The 26,529-nt window shown below is 40.2% G+C and overlaps 2 protein-coding genes across 2 annotated transcripts in view; one reads left to right on the top strand and one right to left on the bottom strand.

Annotated features, from left to right (window-relative positions):
* Positions 1 to 6,351: 6,351 nt before the first annotated feature.
* On the top strand, positions 6,352 to 7,513 carry LOC140996533 (alpha-(1,3)-fucosyltransferase 7). Its single transcript, XM_073466959.1, has one exon. The coding sequence runs from the start codon at positions 6,387 to 6,389 to the stop codon at positions 7,425 to 7,427; it is 1,041 nt and encodes a 346-aa protein (XP_073323060.1). The 5' UTR covers positions 6,352 to 6,386; the 3' UTR covers positions 7,428 to 7,513.
* A 7,493-nt stretch (positions 7,514 to 15,006) lies between these two features.
* The window catches only part of npdc1b (neural proliferation, differentiation and control, 1b), a 46,854-nt gene continuing 35,331 nt past the window's right edge, over positions 15,007 to 26,529 (bottom strand). The window contains exons 5-9 of the mRNA XM_073466858.1: positions 25,598 to 25,664; positions 24,605 to 24,686; positions 19,220 to 19,299; positions 18,938 to 19,037; positions 15,007 to 15,767 (exon numbers count right to left, since the gene is read on the bottom strand). Of these exons, the coding sequence (XP_073322959.1) occupies positions 15,696 to 15,767; positions 18,938 to 19,037; positions 19,220 to 19,299; positions 24,605 to 24,686; positions 25,598 to 25,664 (401 nt within the window). The 3' untranslated portion in view covers positions 15,007 to 15,695. The remainder of the gene's footprint in view (positions 15,768 to 18,937; positions 19,038 to 19,219; positions 19,300 to 24,604; positions 24,687 to 25,597; positions 25,665 to 26,529) is intronic.

Consider the following 26,529-nt stretch of genomic DNA (forward strand, 5'->3'; position numbering starts at 1 on the left):
CTTAAAGGTCATTTACAGTTACACCCCTCTCACACCCCTTATAGTGTTCCATCAAGAGCTAGCTATGCCATCAGCCACTCTGGGGAACCTACTCTATAGTATAGGTAAGATTTTTAATTCTATATTCAAATACAACATATTCAAGGCAATCTAATCAAGTTGTCAGAACTGGCTGTTATTTTAATGTAGACACAGCATTGTTAATTGTCTGAAACATAGAGAGCTTATAGGCCTACCTGGCAGTTTCTGCCACATGTTCAAGCCTGAGTAAACTTTTAGAGACAATCCTCTGACTATTTCTACCCTGCATCTCAGTCATTGCATATTGAAACTTTGGTAAGCCAACACACTTTTTGAAAGCTGCGTTTGTCTTCACTGGCCCCAATCTGTGATGCCCAGTACAGCCACTAGATGGTGTGATTTTCGGTGTGATTTTGAACCCAGCCCTCAGTGGGTTGATGATCTTGGTTTCCATTGACCGTTGTTATGACATTTTGTTCTCAACAAATTATACAATGTACATCAGTAAAGACTTTCAACTTGAATAATTCATTCATTCAAGATCTGATGTGTGATTAAAGTGTTCCCTCAATGTTTTTGAGCAGTGTATATTCCTGCCACCACTCCTTTAGTACTAAACAGAGCTTGATATTTGTTTGCTTATTGTTAAATAAACCAACAAATTTACAGGGTATCTAAAAAAACGTATGTATTTTAACAGGTTTATGCTGACTTAAAGCTGTTGAACCACAATCACTTCCATACCCATAGGAGCATATGGCTGCATCCAAATGTTCAGACTTCACTCTTGCAGACTTGTTGACTTTGCGGGCACTTTCGCTGAAAGTCCGCGGCTGCTGAGGGCTGTCCAAACCCACAGTCCATCCAGTCCACAAGGGTGCAGACCTCATTGTACTTTATTGTTTTAATAACCCACAATCAGGCCAGATATAATAATCAGCTACATCATGATAGAGAAATATGAATAAGTACAGACTGTAGAGGTAATTAAATGCATTTTCTTATTGTAGTCTGTAGGGCTGTCTATCTGTGGCTTATATAGCCTTGCGGTCTCATGCCCTCACAGACTTGATGTGATGACAGTGAACACGTGAGGGTATGTAACACTGAAGCCCACAAGGGCTCAATCTGCAAGTCCAGAGGGTGGAATACACCGATCAGCCACATCATTAAAACCACTGACAGATGACATGAATAACATTGATTATCTCATCACAATGTGATGTTCTGCTGGGAACCTTGGGTGCTGTCATTCATGTGAATGCCACTTGACACTCACCACCCATCCAAACACTGTTGTGGACCAAGTACACCCCCTCATCACAACAACACTACCCGATAGCAGTGGCCCCCCAGCAGGACAATGTGCCCTGACACACCACAAACACTGCTCAGGAACAGCTCGAGGAACACAATAAAGGGCCCAAGTTGTTGACCGGGCCTCCAAATTCCCCACATCCAAATCTGATCGAGCATCTGTAAGACGTGCTGGAGCAGGTCTGATCCATGGAGGCCCCACCCCCCAACATACAAAACCCAGAGGATCCACTATAAAACGCCCTGGTGCCAGACACCACAGGACACCCTCCGAGGTCTTAAGTCCATGTCTTGACAGGTCAGAGCTGTTTTGGCTGCACAAGGGGAACCTTCACAATATTAGGCAGGTGGTCATAATATTATGCCTGATCGGTGTATTTGGACTCAGCCAATCTATGGCACCGCTGGTAAACAAAATCAACTGACATGATATGGTCCTGCCTTTGGAATGGTCCTGCTCTCCCACCTGATCTTGGGACCTTGTCTTGTGAGGGGTTTCTGTGTCAGACCTCTGTTATCCCTCATACACTAAACAAACCACATGAACCGCCTTATTCTTGCTGATCTTCTGGCAGGATCTGTAAAGGGAGGCAGATGAAGTAGAGGACCAAACGGCACTGCTTTGTCCTCAAGTCTTTGGTGACTTGGAGTCGCGCTCTGTCAGAGACTCCATGAGGGCTGATGCATGTGCTGAGAGAAGGAAGCAAATGTTCAGATCACATTCAGTGATATTAAAAGTGAAACTCTCACCAAAATGCAACCTAGGCTTTTTTTGTGAATGTGTTTGAGTCAAACCTTCATGTAAAAGCATAATTACGACGAAAAAGCCACTTTTAAGATTCACCGTAGTTTCGTTTCCAGGTCAAACTCATTTTCAATGGTGTGCAGGGGCAACTTTACGGTAGCATCAAAATCGCTATTTTTAAAACACTTTGAAGACTCGACACAACATGAAACTTTGCTCATAGCATCACCAGGGTCTCTACACATGAACACGAGCATTGAGAACATCGTTTGTGTACACAAAGTTTGCTAAAAAGAAGGTTTTTGAACAACTCACGTTAGCAGTAGCTTGCTCCACTCGTCGCCGTACTGCCAGTCGAGAAGAGTCGATCCCCGGTCCCCGATGTAACATGGAGCTTTTTCCTCCATGTTACGCTGCACTCGGTGATCGACGCATCTCGACTGGCAGGTCGGCTACTGCTACTACTGCTAAAAGTTTCATTATAACAAAACACTACTAAAATAAAGAAAATGTACTTTTAGCTGCGAATATATATGTGTGTGTGTGCGTACGTGCGTGCATGTGTGTGCTTGTGTGTGCATGTGTATGTAGATATATTGGTGTGTCTTTTCAGTGTGTGATGTCTGTCTATGGTGAGGGCTGACACTTGCTTAAACTGAAAAAATTCTGGGGTGAATTGAAACCCTTTACCTCACACCAGGTGCTGACCGCAAAAACATTATTCATTTATTTATTTAGACATTATTAATTCATATCACTATGTTTCATCAGAAGAAATCACATCTTATTTGTGTGTCTGATAACATTAAAACTGGACAAGCTGAAGATCCATTCTGTTAACTTGGCCATCGAGTCGGTGCCATATTTGCACAATAGCCAAGAAATTCTTCACAAGGAATACCGATATCAGTTTAACTCAGACTTTTTAGAACAATAAACTGTTTCTGTATCAACATTACAGGATGAATTGCACTCACCGGAGAGCATTAGCCCTCTGCCCATCTCCTTCAGTGCTCTGATGACATCTGCCTGCTAATTCTGCCAGACATGCGTGGTAGGAATTGTACACAGGCTCTCTTGACGCCTTTAAATCTAAACTCAAAACTTATTTCTTTGACTTAACCTTTAATTAGTCCTTGACTTCGATTGCTGGCTTCTTCAGTGGGTCGGTCTCAATGAGTCTCTTACCTGAATGTAGGAACACATGTCCACAGATACTGTCATAGCAGATAGACTGTTGATATAAGGTCAGGTCAAGATGGGTATCTGCTCTTTTCTTGGGTGAAAATAGAGTTAAAGGCAGTTCAGTGCACAACAGGCCAGGGTTAGATGATGGTGTCACCTGTCATGGGACTGAACATATTTAAAGGCACAGCCCCATTGCAGGGCCTGATAGGTCAAAATATCATTAAACATCAGTCCAATCTTTGGCACACGTCTCTGTGTATTGATAACTGTAAATTCCAAAACATACAAAACAAATGAAATTAAAAACATGACTTAAAGCAGTGCAGTGGACTAAATGAAACTTTGCAGTGTAGGAGTATGGGTAGGGCGCATGTTTTGAATCAGGTTATGCTTTAAAAAACAAGTGTGAACTGGCAGGCCGAGGGTGAAACAGCTTGTTGAAGCAGTTATGATGTGGTCTGTGCCTACAGAAGCTGTGTAACCATGTGCCCCTTTCCTCTGCATGAGCTGCAAGAACAGGAACAGGAAGACCAGCTTGTGGTTAGAAATCTAAAATCAGCTATGTTAATGTTTTTGACTGCCAACCGCTGCTGTGCTTGCTAATACTGCAAACAGAACAGCAGATGAAGGAGCAATTTAAGAGGCGATGACATGAGTGCAAAATGAGTGGCTGGTGTCTGTGGTGATGGTGTTATCCCCTCTAACCCTAACCCAGTTTAACGTCAGAGTACACGTACAAAAAATGAGGATGAAGTGAATCTTAATGATAATTAATAGATAGTTCAGTTTGTATAAAAAAAAGCCCTGAAAAACTGTCATTTGAATTTACTGAATGATTAAGTGTAACCGTTTTTCTATTTTGTGCAGCTCATTTCTTTCTAACAACTGATTAAGATTACACATCAACCGTCTGTACATCAACTGTCACACCCTGTGTGTGTGTGAGTGTGTGTGTTGAGCAAAGAGATGAGTCAAAAATTTGAGAGGGGCAGGATTTCCTTCATATTCTAGGACGTGTTGAGTAAGACAGAGCTTTACGGGCACACAGGTAAGAGCCAACATCTCTGCCAATCTCTTTTTATTTCATTCAAATCTAACTGAACACCAACCAACGGAATTGGTATTAGTTAGTACGCTTTTACTTCACATTTATAGTATACAGAGTGCTACTAGATGTTTCCTCAGAGTGATAGAAACTTAAAAAATCTATTCTTATTTTCAAATCAGATTTTATTTAGAATTTTTTGCCATGCATTTCTTTTTATTTTCCTCATAAAATGTTCTAAGATTGTTGAGTTTGTGGTGTTGCCAGCAGCAGGGTGTGCCATCTTTTGTAAACCTCTGTATGCCAGTTTCATTTCACAAGACGCCTCGTCATCAACCCACAGAAAAAGGTGTTATGAGTACGTTTATAAGAATGTGACTTATTATTATAAAGTCATAGATATAAATATTTGTGCTTTGATATATTTGAAATTACTTTGATCAGTCACCTGTTTGAATTATTTTCAAACTGTTCAATTCATAGTTGTTGTTTTTAGTAATATAAGTACCTTTTTAAAAACCTTTAACATTCCTTTTTCTTTTCTTTATCCTTGTTTATTTTCCACTATTGACCAAACTTGCACAGGAGTGCAAATAAAACATGAATGTACACATTCTGTAAATCAGTGGTGGAAGAAGTACTCAGATCTTTTCTTTTAGCAACAATACTACAGTGTAGAAATACTGTTATGAGTAAAAGTCCTGAGCACTGGCATCAAAATATACTGACAGAACTAGAAGTAAAAGTATCATGGCTGATTTCATGATGTATGTTGTTCAATTATAAATATTGATGTTATATTATATACATTAATGCTGCAGCTGGCAAAGGTGGAGCAGTTTACGACATATACTGCTGACTGTCTTGTGAATCATCTGTCAGCCATTTTGATCATCTTATCCATAATATTAACACTATTACATAATGTATTTGTAGTAGTAGTGGGATAGAAAGTACAACAGCCTATGTGCTTCTGGAATGTACTAAAGGAGCAGAAAATTGAAATACTCAAGTAAAGTACCTAAATTGTACATTTAAAATTTAAAGTACAGAACTGAAGTAAATGTGCAGTTACTTTACACTGCTGCACAGTACTAAGCACTATGGGAACATCCCCCTACCTCCTAAAATTAAACAGAACAGAAACCAATGGGACATTGGACAACATGTACGTTTTTGACACAAACACTGACTTGATGGCTGTTTTCTGTGAGTTCTGTAAAGGACTAATTATTATAAAGCCATAGATATAAATATTTGTGCTTTGATATAGTCAGAAATGACTTTGATCAGTCACCTGTTTGAAATATTTTCAAACTGTTCAATTCATAGTTGTTGTTGTTTTTTTTTGTTTTTGTCTTTTTAAAGTAATATAAGTAAGTACCTTTTTAAAACCTTTAACATTCTTTTTTTAGTGGTTAAGAGTTTGCAACAGTGATACAGTGACATTCTATAATGAACAAACCTCCAGCAGAAGTGAACAGAAGTGAAGTTTCACTGCTTTGATAAAACAAACGGTTTATTTATTCACATTCTTTTCCAAACATTTCACCATAATAGAAAAAAAACACAATAACCACAGCACTTTGTTTATTCAGTAATTTAGTTTAATGGTATTTGTGCCTGTTACATATCTGATGCAAACTTTCCGTTCAAACCGAATACAGCAAATTCACAGAAAGTAGATTTAGAAATATCTTTCTAAAGAGAATATACTTTTAATATCTTTACTTCTCGGTTTACTTCTTGGTTTAATGATTTTCAGTGTTTGTCCACTGTTACAGTATCTCTTTCCTTAGTTACACATGTTGTGTACATTTTTAAAGTGGCACAAGGCTGTTTTATGGTATTTGTACCTGTTACATATCTGATGCAAACTTTTGGAGTGCTAACAGAATGAAATGTTTCCGGCAGTAGGAGGGTTTTTTTGGTTTTAACACCTTGTCCTCTGCAGTTCCTGCACTGGTGGAAACATATGAAAGCAAAATAACCTCTCTGATCTACCCTTCCTTCCTAGCAGTTCCATACCACTGATCTGTGCCTTTTTGACCTGGAATACACCCGACAACCATGACAACATCAGGATCCCGAGCCTGCCTCCTCCTCCTCCTCTTCCTCAGCTCCCTCTTATCCCTGCTTTTTTTCAGCTTCTTGGACCAGACGCTCCTTCAGCATAAATATCATCCAGCTGTTCCACAGAGAAACCTCAGCATCCTGCTGTGGCACTGGCCGTTCAGCCGCTCCTACAGGCTCGATGGAGACAAATGCCTCAAGATGTACAACATCAGCCACTGCTTCCTTACTGACAACACCTCCACCTTCTCCACTGCTGATGTGGTTGTCTTCCACCACCACGAGATAAGCAGAGGTCTGTCCTCACTGCCCCTGCACTTGGATCGCCCAGCCTCCCAGCACTGGGTGTGGCTGTCCATGGAACCTCCAGCCAACAATGCAAATCTGTCACAGCTCAATGGCCTCTTCAACTGGACCATGAGCTACAGATGTGATGCAGACATATCCATCCCTTACGGAGAGACCAGATTAGGAGGCGATGAGCGAGGTTTTCAGGGTGCTCGGAATCACTCCTGCTTTGTCAGCTGGGTGGTCAGCAGATACCGGCCCCACCAGGCTCGGGCTGGTGTTTACCAAAGTCTAAAGAAGCATATTCCCATAGAGGTGTACGGCAGGTGGAACGAGAAACCCCTGTCAAAGAGAAAGCTGTTGTCCACAATTGCAAACTGCTTTTTTTACCTGGCTTTTGAGAACTCTGAGGCGAAGGACTACATCAGTGAGAAGCTCTGGAGGAACGCTTTCCAAGCAGGAGTCGTACCTGTGGTTCATGGCCCAAACAGGGCCACCTATGAAGCCCTGGCTCCCCCTGGTTCCTTTATCCATGTGACTGATTTCGAGAGCACAGCAGATCTGGCTGCCTATCTCAGACATGTAGCTGCAGACAGGCAGGCCTATGAGAAGTACTTCCAGTGGCACCGCACTCACACAATAAAAACCTACACTGACTGGAGAGAAAGACTGTGTCAGATCTGTGTTAAGTACCCCACTTTACCAGCCCAACACATCTATCAAGACCTAGAGAGCTGGGTTTACAGCTAAGACTTTTATCTCTTCATGCTTTCAGGTCACAGAAGTGTTCTGATTGGAACTGCTGATACCAGTGGGTCACCACATGCAAAAATGAAAAAACATACGGTGACACATGTAGGAGTACACCCTTCAGTAAACAGTGAGACACTGCTCACCACAGATACAAATCTGAAATGGTTGGTGGGGGTGGCTATGTGCTGTAAAAAAAAAAGCAGAAGTGAGAACTGGTGTAGGAACCATAAATAAGCGTTTCATTCCTTGTTACCACACAGGGAAGTTACGCTGCACAACAAGCTGCTTATTACTGATAATTATGAGCAGCGTTTCGTTGTTCTCCACCTGAAATAAAAGAAAAAAACAAAACAAGATCATTTGTTTTCCCTGTGTGTTTGTGTCGGATTGTCTGGTCAGGGCTTCTGGTGTGTTTCAAACTAAGCACTGTTTAGATTAGCTGCTAGTCAGTGGTCAAGGTTTGGTTACATTTAGGCAACTGAAACTACACAGAAACCAACTTTAAAGGTACAATATGCTAAAGTTAGCATGTTAAACAGCTAGGCCTGACAAGCTCTTTCTCCCAGCAGTCCAGAGCTCTTGTTAGCGCTGCTGCGCTGCTTACAGTAGCTACAATCAAGGATGTATAAACAGAATACAGTTAGACATAGCAATTAGCAGTCCCTTTTGTGATTTGCTGCCCCTATTTGTCAGGGGGTATGAATCAGGTGGACAATCTTACATATTGCACCTTTAATAAGAAGGAGACAATAATAATAGTGATGATAATTTTATTTGTATAACACTTTTTAAAAGGTTTTTCCAAAGAGCTTTTTAAATGGACATGAGCTACAGTGATCAAGTTCTCCAGTAAAGAGTAAAAACAGATAAATGGTGCCATGACAATAAATGCAGCTGTCTCTTCTTGTGCTTCCAGTTAAAAGCGTTCAAAAGTTTTATCTATAATTAAGCATCATGTTCTATCAGCCCATATATATCTTTTGGGTCAAAAGTATTGGAGATAAAATATTTCACTCTGAAAGGTAGTGGAGTAAAAGTATAACGCGGCATGAAGAATTGTACTTTACATGAGTACTTACATTTTATGATTCTTTATGCTTATTATCCAGTTCAGATTGAAATATTTGACTTTTCTACGAGTTGCATGGTGCACTGTTATTGATCAAGCAATTTGATTGAAAGTTTCACTTTATCAGCTACACTGCTGTTATAATAAAATGTTAATGCATCAGTACAATCCAATATTTACTCAAGTACAGTACCTATTACAAGTACTGTCAGTATTTCCATTTCCTGCTTATTCATACTTGTACTCATACTCATACAATACTTTTTACTGCACTACAGTTATCTGACAGCTGTAGTTAAAGATCCCCTGCATGTTGGAACAAACATGTTAAATTATACAAATGATCAAATATGATGCATTGTTTCTGATTAAACTACCAAAAGCAGATATAGTATGTAGAAATTAAGTTAAAACACATTTACTCACTGTCTTAGTTGTTCAGGTGAGAAAATAGTTTTATGATCCTTTGTGATGATTTCCGTCAGTATCAATACCATGTAATACTGAAAGTGAAGAGTCACGTTGGTTTCATTCCTGTTGTACACTGCTCTTTCACTTGACATCTTGGCTGTAAATTAAGGCCCCTCTCACCCCTACTGTGCAATCATGTTTACAGCCCTGTATGTCCTCTGTGTCCTATTTATATGATGATATTCTAGAATCAATATTAGTCTAATACATATATATTGGTATCACTTGTACAGGACATGTTGACTGATATGTGAATAAAATAAAACCATTTTGTCAGATTATAATGCAGAAAATGATGCTTGGTAATTGATAATTATTGCATTCCAAGTGGCGTTTACTGTTTCAGTGCTCTGATGTACACTAAAGTTTATTGTTAAACTGTAAAATATCCTGCCTCCATTTTTTGATAATGAAGCTGAACGTTAGTTCATGTAGTCAAAGTCATACACCTCTGCCCCCTAATGATTGAATCATACCAGTCTCTCAACAAACACAGCTATTCTCACCACAAGACAGTGCATTTAACTAGAGAAGGCAAGTTCTGAAGAACTTGCGGTTGTGAATGCTCCCTGTTGAGAAGCTGACGCCAAATGCGCAATGCTGGCTGTGGAAACTTTGAATAATGTCAAGAATATATGAAATATTTTGAATATTTTAAGTTTTTTGAAGAGCTGACACCAAATGCGGATTGCTGGCTTTGAAAACTTTGAATAATGTCCAGAATATCTAAAAACCTGAAATAATTTAGGGTTTTTTCGAAAAGCTGAGGCCAAACTGAATTGGTGGCTTGAATGTATTTGAAGTCTCGTCTGAAGACAATGAAGCTTCCTAATAGTTGGGTGAGAATGAAGGATTACAAATAGAATATAAGCTGTGAGCCAAACAGGAGTATGAAGAGATGTGACAGTGAGAATGAATCAAATACTCTGAATGGGACTGAAAAGTGAAATAAATGTCAATGTATCAGTGTTTGGGAACATTTAAATATTTAGATGGAGATTCTGGCTTGAATGAAGGAAAAGATAATAGTTAAATATAGTTACAATGTTGGGAAATATAGTCTGTATATCACTGTGTGTATTAAATTGACTCATTGATAAATCTGTCTCTCTCTGTGTTGGCCCAATTGATCTCGGTTGCCACAGTGATGGTAACCAGGGTGGTCACGGTAACGGACTGTGAGAGTTGATTTAATAGTGATTTTAGCTGAGGCTCACCTCACATTTACATGCTTCTCCCTGCAAAACAGTAACTGCTATCACTCAAATAATGATATGGTCGAAACTATGAGAGTCTTGTAAACATTTAGTGAAATTTTTGTGTGTGTGTGGTCAAAAATGTGTCTTGTGGAGCAGTTCAGAAAAGTGGATGCGTTTGCCTGCCTCCAGATATTTTTCCTATCAGTTTCATGGGAGTTAATGCGGCAGTTGGTCGGTGTTCCTGTCAGTTAAATGCCCACAGAGCCAAAAGTTTTTGTCCGATTGCCTCCAGAGAACCACTCTAGCGACCAGCACGAGTTTTCCTACAAGCTGATGTTGTCATTTTTCTGCTGGAGTGAAAATTGTGGAAGCAAGCGCGAGTTGAAGACGAGGTTTTGTGAATTTTTTTGAGCTGCTCCCCACTCTGTCAGTTGGCTCCTGCACTCTGGCTGTCAACATTCCACCCCATACACACCAATGAAAAAATCTGAAAGTGGCTGAAAAGCTACCGATGTTTGAACTGCGACTGTGCAAAAAGTATGAATGCTGTGAGAAAGATGAATACAGGCTTGAATGTAGACAAATAGTGGAATATTTCAGAGTTCGAATGGAGTTTCTATCTGGAAGTGGGAATGACTAGATTAGCTTTGAAAATGCTTGAAAAAGTGTGAAATGTGGGATTTTTTGAACATTCCGTCATCTGCTTGAATGGGAAAAAATGGCCGAAAAACGTTGAATATCTCTGAAATTATGAATGATATGAATGAGAAAAATAGACGCGGTTGATTCCCAATTGAGATGAATATTTGGTGTTTGAATGGAGTGAATACGTTGAAAAATGTTGAAGGAGTTAAGGGCCAAACTTTCTGACCCGGAAGATATAATAATAAAAATAAAGAATTCCGTGCGTAGAAGAACATATGTTGTGAATGCCTCCTGCATTCACAACCAAATACAGTATGGCTCCATCCTCACTCATAACCGCTCCTACTCAAAAGCTGCCACACACTGCTGCTGCTGGAAAGCTTGCAGCCACATTGTTTTAGTAGAGCCCTATCAGGTCTCAAGGTTAAAAAACTGTATTCATTGTCTTGATCAGGGCTCACTCTTTTATACCCTGGGGGGTTTTCTGCATTGTGCTCCCTGCTTTGGCTTAGCATTCTGCTTGGCCAATTCAGGGAGCATCTTAAGAGCGGAGCCATCAGCGCCAAGCATAACTGTATTCTATTTGTTGCAATAAATGGTTAAACCTATGCCTAGTGTTCCTGACTGAATTATAATTGTGTGGCTGACTGTTTACAAATGAGATTTAATCCCACTCTAGCCCATCATTATCATGTTCTGCCAGCAGGTGGCCTTCTTCACCAGTTTTCTTACAAGAAGACCAATTTAAAAGGTCTAATTTAAAAGGCATTGCAGTAACTGTGAAAAAAAAAATTCTCTTTCATTTCTTGCTAAGTGTAAAGATAGTTTGGGTTTTATTTGTCCAGTATCTGAGATTCCTGCCTCTGCTGCAATACAATGGACGTGTAGGGAACTCAATTTGTGATGCTCACAGTGCTTATTAAGTTTTTAATTAATAACAAAATAAAAAGCAGTGTGCTGGTTCCTACATAAATCATGCTCAATATTTGTTTTATTTGGAACCACTTTCTACCCCAGTTGACAACCCGGTGTGTTGCGACTAATCAAAACATTTTGGGCGAATGAGCTCTTTAAAATATGACAAATGTTTCCTAGACTTCCTAAAAGTGACATTAGTGGACACTATCTGAGAAGAAGAGCCTCCACAACAAGCCATGTTTTACTTCAGATTATAGAAATATTTATTTGTTTCCTTCATTTCAGCTGTGGTATATCCACATGCATGCTAAACATGGTGGTAAACAAGTTCTCTTCAGTGTATAGAACTCAAACAGTCTGTATCAAAGATAGCTAGCCTAGGTAGTTACTTGTTCTAGAGTTCTTTCACGAGACTCGTTCATCAACAGAGAGAGAATGACGAAAACAAGACAACCTGCTTGGTTTTCGTTGACCTCTCAGCACTGGTGAAGGGAAAGCAGAGCTCTGTAACATTTAAAAAAGGCAAACAATATGAGAATTGTATCTTTTCTGGTAATTCCTCAAACCTTCAACCAGTAATGTCCTTCACTTTGTTCCACAAGCTCAGTAGGTTTGAATAAAACAGTCTTACAACACAGTTAAAGATCTCCAGCATTAACACTCCCTGGTATCTGTTGTAGATATTTCTTTTTTTACATATTGACACTTGTGTAGGTGTATGTGTGCAGGTCAAGTACTCGTCCACTGTGGGAGAGCAGAGAGGCTGAGACAGGAGACAGACAGGCTGAAGAGAGGAGCCACAGAGAGCGGCTTTCCTGAGAGACGACAGCGAGAGGCCACAGTTACATCCACAGTTCCTGCACTGTTTCAAACATCTGCCACTGGAACTGAACACTCATCTGAGCTGTGTAATATCATCTATCATGTATACAGTGGGCCAAGATGAGTATCTACAAAACACAGAAAGGTTCTTGTGCACATCCTGTCCAATACAGTATTTAGGCCAGGTGAAGACAGCAGCTTCAGTGAAGGAGAAAGCAGAGAGTATCCATGAAGGATGCACCAATCTGATCTGTCAAATGGGACAGAGCAGACAGCATCACTGGAACTACTCAGGGTTTCCACCATATTCTACTGTTAGTTATGTCAAGTCAGTCACAGCAGGCCACCTTACTGATGCTGGGAACGACACGTTAGATTGGTGCAGTCCTTATATCCATACAAATGAAAAATAATTGTATTTAAAAGGTAACTCCACTGATTCTACACATTAAAGTGTGTTTACCAGTGTAGGGGAGTTATACTGTATGTGTGAAAAAAATTGTATAAATCCTTCTGTGGCTCCAGAGGAAGCTGCATGTAATCTGATAAAATGCCTCCAGTTGGTAATGTAGGCACCAGGTGTTGAAAAGGAAGACGAATGTGTGGAATAAAAAGGTGATAACTCTGTTCTGCTGTTTTGATTCTGATTGCCTCGCCTATTCTTACCACGACACGTGCACGGTTCTCTGCAAAAATTAACCTGAAAATAACCTGTAGACAGTCATATCAACATCATACCAGCGTTTCACTCCAGTTTTAATGTCTATATCTGTAGAATATGTCAGACATGAAGAGTTTCTCGCTCTTTCAGTGGGGTAAAGGAAAATCACATCATGTTTTTTTAAAGGTTTCAAAGTCAAACTTCATGTAAACAGATAGGGCAGGCAAGAGCTGCTTTGTAGCAGCAGTGCAGCCGCCACGCACTACACGAACATCCAGTGTGGCCAGCCTGTAAGTCAGACTTAGCAGTTAGGACACAGTCTTAGTAAAAACCAATTGGTGCAACTGGCCCCTGAAGCCTACATTACCCAACTTTGCCACTGACTGAAATCACTGGAGGCGGTTTATCAGTTACGTGCAGCTTCCTCTGGAGCCACAAAAGGCTTTTTCACATGCAGTAGTACTCCCCAACACCTGTTAACATATGTTACTGTGTAAAATAGGTAATATCCTTTAAACAACAATGTTAAGAGAAATTTATTCAGTCAAACTTTTTTTTAAATTTCATGAGTGTGGTTTAAGATTGAGAAAAAAAAAGATAAATAAAAAAAATAAATTGTTTGATGATTTAGAATTGCCACAATGTAAATTTTAAAAAAACTTCAGTGTAGTCTAAACATTTCTGAAACTGAATGAAAATGCACTTTTGATATTTTTGAAAAAGAATGTGCAAATTGGACTATTAATCCATTTGATTTACATACATTTTTACAAGCATGTATTGTGAAAATATGTCAACTGGAACATGTGATTGGCTGAAATGCACCAATCGCACAATACCACTGTTCTGGTTTCTGCCCATGGTTGCCATATCTGACTAGTATTCTCAAACCTGGATGTTTTTCAAAGAAGCTTCATTTTCAATTGGCAGCTCCTTTATATCTCACTTCACTTTTATCAGAAATGAGGCAGCTCCTCCTGTATTAGAAATTATTATATGGTCTATATTTCTGCGGAATGGAGTCTTGGGAAATGTTGTCTTCTTTAAATATTTTCAAATATATGATTTGATTAGTTGTCCTTGATGTCAGCATAATGTAGCCAAAGTGTCATGTTTTACATGGTGAAGACATGGTAGGATTGAAACATTGCCTCTTCAGTTATAATAAAAGTTCAGGGGCAATGTTATAAATTGTGGATTCTCTCTGCTTTTCCCTTTATCTACAAAACTATGACATTTCAGTTAAATGCTATGATGCACCATACCAAATATAACAGGTCATATTTGTTTTTAAAACCTTTTTGACGACATTTCCTATCTTTCCACGTGTGTAGGAGCCCTGCAAATATAGTTAACGATAAGGAAACAAATGACAGTTCAATATTTGACACAGCATTCAGGAATCTAGAGGAATATGTTGACACACATCGAGTGGGAGGTAAGATCTCTTTCCTGTACATGATAGCAGCTATTTACACATCACAAAATCATGGGGACAAGCCATGTTAGTCTGATACCATATATACAGGATGGACTTGCTCTGGTTCAGAGTGCTAGGTAAAGAAGTTTCAAATTACTTTGAAATCATCCATATATATATATATATATATATATATATATATATATATATATATATATATATATATATATATATATATATATATATATATATATATATATATATATATATATATGACACATAATTATATATAGGATACATAATGATCAGTAGCAAGTTTGCACAAGAAACTTATAAGAACTGTAAATGTATATTGACTGTCAGGTCTCATAACACAGGATCATCATTTCATGCATAGAGGAACAAGACTGAGAACACGATGGCTACATAAAAAACTGATAAAGATCACGGTGCTGCATGGAGATGTTCAGGAAATATCAAATATAATAATTATAATAATAACAATAATAATAATAATAATAAAATCACATTCCTTTAAAACATAGTGAGAACTTATGTACTGATAAGTAAACATGGATATCCATGAATATCTCTCAATAAACTGATAGAATTACTGATTCATAGCTTAGTGGTATTAGAGAACTGTCCTTGTACTGGACTGGGCTGGCTCCCTAAGCACAGGATATAATATTCAATATGCATGTCTGCTACCTGACAGAAGTCATTTAGAATTCTTAGAGGTTGGCTGATTGCAATTTTGTAGACAAAAATAACACAAAGAGTGATGAGATAAAAAAAAGAACAGAATGTGGCTGTAGAATGAGAGAACTTGGTCCCAGATTTAGTCCTGCTCCAACCAAGAAACCAACCGTGTGAAGTCCTCTAAATGTCCATGAAGGCCCCACTCCTCATCTTCTTCGTCCTCCGTACATTCTTAATCCTGTCCATTAAAAGGGTTGGACTGCACAGGAGTGTATGTGGAGTGTGTGTATGTGTGTAAATTCAACTACTTGTACACACAATGCTGCATTCAGAGGGTGAAACATGTCAACGTCCAGGTTTACTTGTGGAACTTTTGAAAGTAAAGAGTGGAGTCATCAAACAGCGGGTTCTTCACTTCCATTTCCCCAGTCTAAAGATGGACAGAGACAGGACCAGAATGTTGGTAACAGAGTTCATTATCAGAGCTGAAATGTTTCCTCCTCCAGGGTTATGACTGTGTTCAGGCCATGTTTGCACATATTAGATTTTGGGAAGCTATAGGACAGGTTAAATATAACAAAAATCACATTACATGATCTTCAAAATGGATTCAAATAGTAAATTACTTTGGAATGTGGATAAAGGTAATGAAATCCATTTTGTGTCGGAACTGGAAGACAATGGAATGGATGGGGAAACATATCTGATATGTAATGACTGACTGAGCATGAATGATATCTTCCTTCCATTAAAGCTGCATTAAATGATCACTTGGGGACAGTGGAACAAGCTGTAAGCATTACAAATGTACCAGTCCTTTTATTTAACGCTGAACTAATTGACTTTTTTAGCCACTTGGGGGCAGAAGATCAGCTGTAAACAAAATGTTGGACATATAATCACCTTCTACAATCATGTTATGACTTGGTCAGACTACAGATCGCTGTGCTGTTCACACTACACAACTTTCTGCCTCATAGTCAGAGTTCATACAGTCTGTATGCTTTACACACTACATGACTGATCAGCACATGACACATTACAAGATCACACATGTGAATCGTGACACGGGAATGATGTGGTCTAAGCAGTCCAAGTTCCAGTCCAAACAAGGAAATAAATGAAAAGGATATGAGTGAGAGGATGGATTAGAATGTGCAGGCAGCTTGGATCATTGTCACACTGAAAGGCAGAACTGCCTACTCGTACTCTGGTTCAGCAGGGACACGACGGTTATAAATATGGAAAAGCTTGTGTGCGTGTATGCTGATGGAAAATACACTGCTCGAAAAAATTAAGGGAACACTTAATGGTCCCAGTAAAACAATAAGTCAGTTAAACTTCAGGGATATCAATTTAGGAAGCACAAGTGATTGTGAATCAGTTTCACCTGCTTTGGTGCAAATGAAAGCGACAACAGGTGCAATGGAGAGGCAAAAGCAAGACAACCTCCACAAAGGGAATGGTTTTGCATGTGGTGGCCACAGACAATTGCGCTCTCATTATCCTTCCTGACTGATTCTTCTCTAGTTTTCTGTTCAGCTAGTGTCCTTCCAGCACAGTCTCAAGGGCATGGAGGAGATACCAGGACACCGGCCGTCACATGAGGAGAGCTGGACAGGGCCGTAGAAGGGCATCAACCCAGCAGCAGGACCAGTATCTGCTCCTTTGTTAGAGGAGGAACAGGAGGAGCACTGCCAGAGCCCTACAAAATGACCTCCGGCAGGCTACTGGTGTGCATGTTTCTGACCAAACTGTCAGAAACAGACTCCATAAGGGTGGCATGAGGGTCCTCTAGTGGGACCTGGGCTCACAGCCCAGCATTGTACACCTTGATTGGCATTCATGAGAGAACACCAGAATTGACAGATAAGAGCAGGTTCACACTTAGCTCATGTGACAGGCATAGGCGAAGACCCTGGAGATGCCATGGTGAATGTTATGCTGCCTGTAACATCATCCAGTATGACCTGTTTGGTGGTGGGTCAGTGATGGTCTGGGGAGGCATATCCTTGGAGGGTCGCACAGACCTCCATGTCATAGCCAACGGTACCCTGACTGCTGTTAGGTACCAGGATGAAATCCTCAGAGTGATTGTCAGACCTTATGCTGGTGTAGTGGGCCCTGGGATCCTGCTGGTGCAGGACAATGCATGGCCTCATGTGGCCACAGTGTGTAGGCAGTTCCTGGATGACGAAGGCACTGATGCCACTGATTGGCCCTCTTGTTCCCCTGACCTATGGGACGTTATGTATCGGTGCATCCAATGCCACCAAGTACCGCCACAGTCTGTCCAGGAGCTCACTGATGCCCTGATCCACATCTGGGAGAAGATCCCTCAGGACACCATCCATCGACTCATCAGGAGCATGCCCAGACGTTGTCAGGAGTGCATACAGGCATATGCAGGGCCATACACACTACTGAGTCACATTATGAGTTGCTGTGATAAAATTCACACAAGTTGGATCAGCCCGTGATTTCAATTTTTTACTTGATGATTTTGGTTTCCATTGACTGTTGTTACAACATTTTGTTCTCAACAAATTAAACAATGTACATCAGTAAAGATTTTCAATTTGAATTTGAACTTGAATTAACTTTAATTTGTTCATCAAGATCTGATGTGTGATTAAAGTGTTCCCTTGATTTTTTGAGCAGTGTCTAGGCTTTTATCGTGCCCATTCCATACAAACAGATGCATGCCACTGGGTGGTGTGAATGACAGCAAAGGAGAGGAGTGTCTTCTCTCATTGGCTGTAGCTTGTTCCTACCTCCTGACCCTTCTTTGACTCAATCACATATTTAGCCTGCAAGTTATCCGCATTGGTGGGCTTTTGGATCACGTCTTTGAACAGTTTAGACATGGCGACTGTGGTACATGGGAGCAAGCTTCAATTTGGGCTTTTTGTCACCAATGTCCAAAAAACGTTCAGTGAGCAGAAAATCCTGTAGTGTGAACTTAGCTTTAGCAAACAGTTACCCATTTACCAAATTACAATTCCAGCAAGCAATGGCTGCAAGTTTTTGGAGTCGTGATTTTGTCCATCTGATGAATGTAAGCCCAATATTCACTCTCCTTTAAGCTCTGGCTTGGTCTCTGCCAACTCCTGAGAAAAATATCTGGCTCTGTAGCTGCTGAACATCACCAGTTGTGTCTACTGTTAGTTACAGTGGGCTCAGCAGGGGTTTTCTACTGTCTACAAAAATGAGCTTAAAGACGCTAAAATGCTCCTTGAGCTGGGGGGCAATTCAAACTTAAAATGTATTAGTTACTCTACAACAAAATGTGAGTGGCAGTTTGTGATGCTTACAGTCAGAGTGCTCTCTATTGCAGTGTCTTTGTTACACGGAGCAACACCTCTCACAACACATACAGTCCTTCAAACCATTTATAATATAAACATTTTTGATTAGTGCAGCTTTAAATTGAATTAATGTATGACTTAATTATGATAATTATGATGGTATTAATGGTTTTCAGTTATTTGTCATAACTGTCTTCCTAAATTCTGGTCAAAGGCTTCCTACTTACAAAATTTGATGATAAGCTGGAAAACTTTGAATAAAAGTTAAGATGATAATGCAGCGTTTACTCACAGGTGCCAGTCCAGGACACTCATACACTGTGAAATCTCCATCCTCGTTCTCCTCATCTGTTGAGGCTCCCGAGTCAGGAACTTTGGGCTCATCCCTGTGTCTGCAGCACACACACGCGTATGACACGTGTCACACACACACACATTAAGTCATAAAATATTCAGAGGATAACACAGACTCAAAGGGGCAGAGAGTGCAAAGGGGGGCGAGGGACAGGGGGCAGGAGACCCATACACATGCCCAGGACAGATGAACATGTACGGGACTCGGAGGGTGACTCACTTCTCCAGGGAGAGCATCTGCTGCTTCTGGTGCTGGTAGTGGTACATTTGGGCACTGTGGGCCAGCTTCTTGTCCCCAGGCTGGAACACAAGGAAGGGCAGAGGGGACATGAGAGAGTGTCACTGGTATTCTTTCACATCTAGTCACACTGCTCAGTTGACATTCACTTGGCAGCATGTGTCTGTGCTGCACATGTTCAGCCTGAAAATGCTCAAAGGACAGGTGCATTTGGGGTGCCACACAGATACAATGGGCTTGAAGCTGGTGGCTATTGCTACCCAGCTGGAAACTGTTGGATAACAATGTTAACGAGGTGTCTCACAACAACCCGAAAAAGTGTAAGATTGAGATATTATGATATCCTGGCTTATTAAAAAACATTGTCTGTGTTAAAAAGGCTAAGAGAGGATGCATTCAGAATCAAAATGTTTTGAATCTTGAGTTATAGTATTACAATACTGCCACTAATAAGGAAACAAATGTACTGTACTTGTACAGTGGTGCTTGAAAGTGTGTGAACCCTTTAGAATTGTCTATATTTCTGCATAAATAAGACCTAAAACATCATCAGATTTTCACACAAGTCCTAAAATTAGATAAAGACAACCCAATTAAACAAATGAGACAAAAATATTATACTTGGTCATTTATGTATTGAGGAAAATGATCCAACATTACATATCTGTGAGTGGCAAAAGTACAGTGGTATGCAAAAGTTTGGGCACCACTTAGGAAAATCACTGCATCAGTTTGTCACTTGCTGAGCTTTTGAAGCAGCAACTACATTTTAACATATGTGATACCTTTTGGAATCAGAAACATCTCAGTAGTGAAATCATTTTTATTGGTCCAACAGAAACATTTGTATGTGCATTTAAACAAAAATAGGCATGTGCATAAATTTGGCCACCTCAAAGAAATAATTCCATTAATATTTAGTATTAATGACCACCTCCACCTCCTTTTGCTGCAATAACAGCCTGTAGACGCCTCCTATAGCCACACACAAGTCCCTGAAGTCTGGCAGGTGGTATTTTGGCCCATTCCTCCATACAAAACGCCTCCAGTTCAGTCAGGTTTCTTGGCTTCCGTGCGTAGACAGCCTGCTTCAAATCAGTCCATACATTTTCAATGATGTTAAGGTCTGGGGACTGGGATGGCCATTCCAGAACATTGTACTTGTGCTTCTGCATGACTTCCTTGGTGGATTTTGAACAGTAGTTAGGATCATTGTCCTGCTGAAAAATCCAACCCCGGCGTAGCTTCAACTTTGTGACCGACTCTTGAACATTCTTGTCAAGAATCTGCTGATACTGAGAGGAATTCATGTGGCCCTCAACTTTAACAAGGTTTCCAGTACCTGTGCTAGCCACGCAGCCCCATAACATGATGGACCCTCCACCAAATTTCACAGTAGGCAATAAGTTCTTCTTATGGAATTCAGTGTATTTTTTTCACCATGCATACCTCCTCTTGTTCTGACCAAATAACTCTATCTTTGTCTCATCTGACCACAATATTTTTTTCCAAAATGCTTCTGGCTTGTCCAGATGTGCTTTTGCATACCTCATGCGACTCTTCTTGTAACGAACACTCAGGAAAGGCTTTTTGTGCATCACCCTTGCAATGAGCTTTTCCTGGTGCAAAGTACGCTGGATTGTGGAACGATGAACAACTACACCATCAGCAGCCAGATGTTCTTGTAGTTCTCTGGAGGTGGTCTGTGGCTTGTCTGTGACCATTCTAACCATCCTTCGCCTGTGCCTTTCCTGTATTTTTTTTTTCGGCCTACCACATCTTTCCTTCACAAGGACTGTTCTTGTGGCCTTCTGACTGTGGAGACAGACAGTCCAAACCTTCCAGATAATTTCTTGTACCCTTCTCCTAATTCATAATAATGAATTATCTTAGTTTTTAGGTCAGTGGAGAGTTTAGAGGACCCCATGTTGCCACACTCTCAGAAAGAACCTAGGACAAGAACAGCCAGCAATTACCTATGTTAAACAGCCTTTTTCATGATTGGTTCCACCTGTCTTTGTTATTGAAGGTCTCACGAGCTAATCGAAAGAATTTTGTGCTGCAACCTGTCAGCTATAAATCCCTACAGGTCTTGAAATGAATGCAATTAAAAGGGTGCCCAAACTTTTGTACATCCCATTTTTTACATTTTATTTTATTATAATAAAACTGTGTAATGCTACTCTAAGAATTTCGGTCTGGAAAACACTCAAATGTCTACATCTCTGTAGGAATACAAATCTTGTTGCTGTGATCTTCTCTTATAAAAGGTAGAGCAAATTATCATGAAATATCAGAGAGGTGCCCAAACTTTTGCATACCACTGTATGTGAACCTCTAGGATTGGTAGTTAATTTGAAGGTGAAATTAGAGTCAGGTGTTTTCAATCAATGGGATGACAATCAGACAATCAGTGGGCGCCCTGTTCTATTTAAAGAACAGGGATCTATCAAAGTCTGATCTTCACAACACGTTTGTGAACGTGTATGATGGCACGAACAAAGGAGATTTCTGAGGACCTCAGAAGAAGAGTTGTTAATGCTCATCAGGCCGGAAAAGGTTACAAGACCATCTCTAAAGAGTTTGGACACCACCAATTCACAGTCAGACAGATTGTGTACAAATGGAGGAAATTCAAGACCATTGCCACCCTCCCCAGGAGTGGTCGACCAACAAAGATCACTCCAAGAGCAAGACGTATAATCGTCGGCGAGGTCACAAAGGACTCCAGGGTAACTTCTAAGCAACTAAAGGTCTCTCTCACATTGGCTAATATCAATGTTCATGAGTCCACAGTCAGGAGAACACTGAACAACAATGGTGTGCATGGCAGGGTTGCAAGGAGAAAGCCATTGCTCTCCAAAAAGAACATTGCTGCCCATCTGCAGTTTGCAAAAGATCACGTGGACAAGCCAGAAGGCTATTGGAAAAATGTTTTGTGGACGGATGAGACCAAACTAGAACTTTTTGGTTTAAATGAGAAGCGTTATGTTTGGAGAAAGGAAAACGCTGCACTCCAGCATAAGAACCTTATCCCATCTGTGAAACATGGTGGTGGTAGTATCATGGTTTGGGCCTGTTTTGCTGCATCTGGGCCAGGACGGCCTGCCATCATTGATGGAACAATGAATTCTGAATTATACCAGCAAATTCTAAAGAAAAATGTCAAGACATCTGTCCGTGCACTGAATCTCAAGAGGATGTGGGTCATGCAGCAAGACAACGACCCTACGCACACAAGTCGTTCAACCAAAGAATGGTTAAAGAAGAATAAAGTTAATGTTTTGGTATGGCCAAGTCAAAGTCCTGACCTTAATCCAATCGAAATGTTGTGGAAGGACATGAAGCAACAGTTCATGTGAGGAAACCCACCAACATCCCAGAGTTGAAGCTTGTCTGTACGGAGGAATGGGCTAAAATTCCTCCAAGCCGATGAGCAGGACTAATCAACAGTTACCGGTACTAATCAACAGTTACCAGAAACGTTTAGTTGCAGTTATTGCTGCACAAGGTCACACCAGATACTGAAAGCAAAGGTTCACATACTTTTGCCACTCCCAGATATGTAATATTGGATAATTTTCCTCAATAAATAAATGACCAAGTATAATATTTGTGTCTCATTTGTTTAATTGTGTTTTCTTAACTACTTTTAGTACTTGCGTGAAAATCTGATGATGTTTTAGGTCTTATTAATGCAGAAATATAGAAAATTCTAAAGGGTTCACAAACTTTCAAGCACCACTGTATTTCACAACACAACTTGCATGTTCTTTTTACTCGTAATTATTTGTTGTTTGCTTAAAGGAACAGTTCACCCAAAAAGTAAAGTTCAGTCATTATCTCCTCACCCCCATGCTGATGGAAAGTCAAGTGAAGTTTCACAAAGTCAACGAAAGTAGTCCACAAACATTTCTGAGCTTTACAGCGAAACTGTTAACCCAACAACTGAAGTAGCTGGCGATGGTTTTAGAATGTAAGGCCACAGGGGGCTCTGTAAAAGAACGCAGGTGGCTGCGACACAGCCCAACGTCACGTTATGGTGGCAAATAACATAAGCTGGCAATCAGACTGGCAGCATGAATGAAGCATGAAACTTCAATGGATTGTAAGGCAGTGGTTCATGTGTTTTCACTCAGTTTGGCTTTGTACGCCAGTTTAAAACACATCTGAGGGTGCTGACGATCACTGTAGGACCAGCATGTTTAACCTACTGTGGCAGAGACATGACTGCAGTTCATAAGCAGAGCAGAGGGAACACAACAGACATTTCTCTGTGTAGCATGAACTTTCACTTGTGACCACTCAGTTTGGTCTTGCGCCCCAGTTTAAAACACACTGTAATGATCTGCCTCGCATCGTGGCTATTTACTATTGTTTTAGTAGTAGAACCGGCATGCTGGTAGCATAACAACATACACAGCTTCACATTTTGGCAAACTGATCAGGCCAACACATCCCACACATGGACCATGGGGTGACACTCCCACACTGCTGCACAAACCTACAGATTTAGTCTGAATGTTCCCTTAGTGTTAGTCTGAAGAGGATGCATAAGCTCAGCTACATGCTGAGTGTGTAAATATGTTTTCAAATCAATATGGGACCTCGGTCTTCTGGAGACATGGATTACACCTGATGGAGCACCTTTTCATTTCATTTTGTTTTATGCTTTAAATCAAGTCCCCACCTACTCCAGATGTAGGAGAATGCTGCAATGCAGTTTTGCTGTGAAGCTCCTGAAATGTTTTATGGACTATGACTTTCCATCAGCATGTGGGGAAGAGATAATGACTTAACTTTCATCTGTGGGCTAACTGTTACTTTAATGGATAGATACGAGTGTGTCTAGGTGTGTGTAGGTATACAGTATGATATGACCAATTACTACACTACTACTATTACCATTGGTGAGATGACAACAATTTATGAAAAATAAGCATTTTGACTCTAACAGTGTGTTCTGATTAGGAACACTAAGTTAGCCTACATATTATTTAATGGTACATTAATTCATTTTCTATTGGTCACTTTGGAGCAGTGGAATAAGCAATAAATAAATGTGTAGAAGCAATAAGCAAAGATGTGTTGGTGTCCACCCGATGACACTGAGGGGGGCTTCAGTCAGGTGTTATCTCTCTGTGTGGGTTTGTCTTTCACATGCACATAATCATATATTTATGTTAAAGTAATCTTGATGGATGCAGGTTTAAACACCTGTTGACAGTAAGTTCCATTGGTACAGCTTAAAAAAAAAACTACATTTGAGACTACACTGACAGTAACATCTTGATAAGAATTGAACACATGGAGTTTTTTTGGGAACCTTAAGAAGTTCTTGTTACACAATAAAGATTTAATACTCACCCAACTGTCAAAAGTTTGGGCTCTCATCAGTCCATATACAGGGTAGTCCACCTTCTGTGTCAGACGCACACCTTTCTGCAACCTGCAACAAGAACAAACATGAACACACTGGCAGATGGTTCATGAGTCAGTACTTGATTTCTGATTTGTGAATGTATTTGGAATTGATTGACCTGTGTGATATTAAAGCAAAATGAGTACCTTTTTAAAACTGTGCACAGTAAAAACTTCCACCATCATTCTCAATATTTAAAGTCAATCGTTTTCTTCCAGGTAATGTAAGGAACAAAACAAATAATTTCAAACAGCAACTTCTATTTTGTACTTTACAAAATCTTTGTTCGGTTATGTTTGGTATTCACTTTGATCAAATTAATTAAGTATTTTTCTGGATCTGCATAATAGCAGTGAGCATCTAACAAAACACACGCTATTAAGTTGCTTTTTTATTTTTCAATCTGTCTCTCACAGGTTTCGCAGCAGTATATGCAAGATACTGTACAGACTGAGGCAAATCTCTGAGGCAACATGATTTTGGACTATATAAATAAAATTAATTTGATATGATTTGGGCCACTACTTAAATTGAGATGATGACACTAAACACAAACAGAGCTGGAACAGTTGGAGGCTTAATTCATTAGTCATTTGACAGGATATTCATTTTGATAAAAGATTAATTGCTTCACGAAAACATGCAAAGAATTATCTGGTTCCAACCTCTTAAATGTGAACATTTACTAGTTTTCTTAGTCTTCTAGTCTTGGTCTCTGGGTAATTAAAACAGGCACTGACATTTTATACACCAGTTAGGCAAGTTGTCCATAGTTTCAACCAATATTCAACATGTAATTGATTTCTTAATGCCTCAAAAGTTTGAATACTGGCAAAAATATAGCAAATCTGCTAGCTGTATAATCAAATGGTGAAAGGCAGAGAGCTGACATTTGGAGTCTCCTGCAGTAGTTAAGAAAGGGAGGAATAATATCTTACCTGACCCAACAGGCTCCTGCTACAATCAAAGCCAGTGATCCGGCTATGATGAAGACGCTGCTCATGACTGAGAAGAAATACATACAGACAGTTAGAGGGAGAGAGTGCAGTGCAGGTCTGCTAATGTCAGCGGATGACATGATTCCTGAATGAAAGCTCTGAATATGTGTTAGAAGCAGAGGAGTGTGTGGAGTGAAAATAAAAGCTGCTGTCAGGGTGTTGGGTACTGCCCTGTGGTAACTGCAGTGAAAACAGCATTGATGGAAGTAATGCAGTGAGGCAGAACTAAATGACAGTGACGTACAAGCTTTGCTCCGTACACCCCATTATAAATTTGTGGTCAGTCCCGAGATTTCAGAGCATGCAGTGCTAATGTTCCTTCAGACAAAGGAGGTCATTTTATGAACAGATTGTAATGTTTCACAGTCTGAAGTCTTTGGAATGTCGGTTCAAAATTTTTTTCTTTTTCCATCATTTTTATTTCCATGACTGAAAGTGAGGCCAGTTTGGGTTTGTTACTGGCTGCTGCCACAGGTTTTTCATCTGGAAATGTGATCCTGGTGTTCCCAGTAATCTTTGGCAAAATCTCCTCCCAAGCAGAAAAATGAGGCAATCTACGAGCAGGCAAATCCTCATTAAGCATTTTTACACTTGACAGCAACCCGCCAATTTGGCTGTCCTTTTTGCGGCTAGGTCCGCGAATTTAGACAGACTGCGGTATATTGGGGGTCTGTTTTGGTCCGCCAATATGACGCCTCGGAGGGTACACTTTTTGCCGCCTCCATTGCTATGTAAATCCAAGTCGTCGATGTCCCGGCAATTGCGTGACATGGGCGGAGGTGTCGATGAAGTGCACTGTTGTGCGACCCACAGCCGGGAGTTTTAAAAGCAGGAAACAGCTGATCACAGCAGTCAGTTCATCACTTCATTCC

Source organism: Pagrus major, chromosome 5, assembly GCF_040436345.1.
Source record: "Pagrus major chromosome 5, Pma_NU_1.0".
NCBI lineage: Eukaryota > Metazoa > Chordata > Actinopteri > Spariformes > Sparidae > Pagrus > Pagrus major.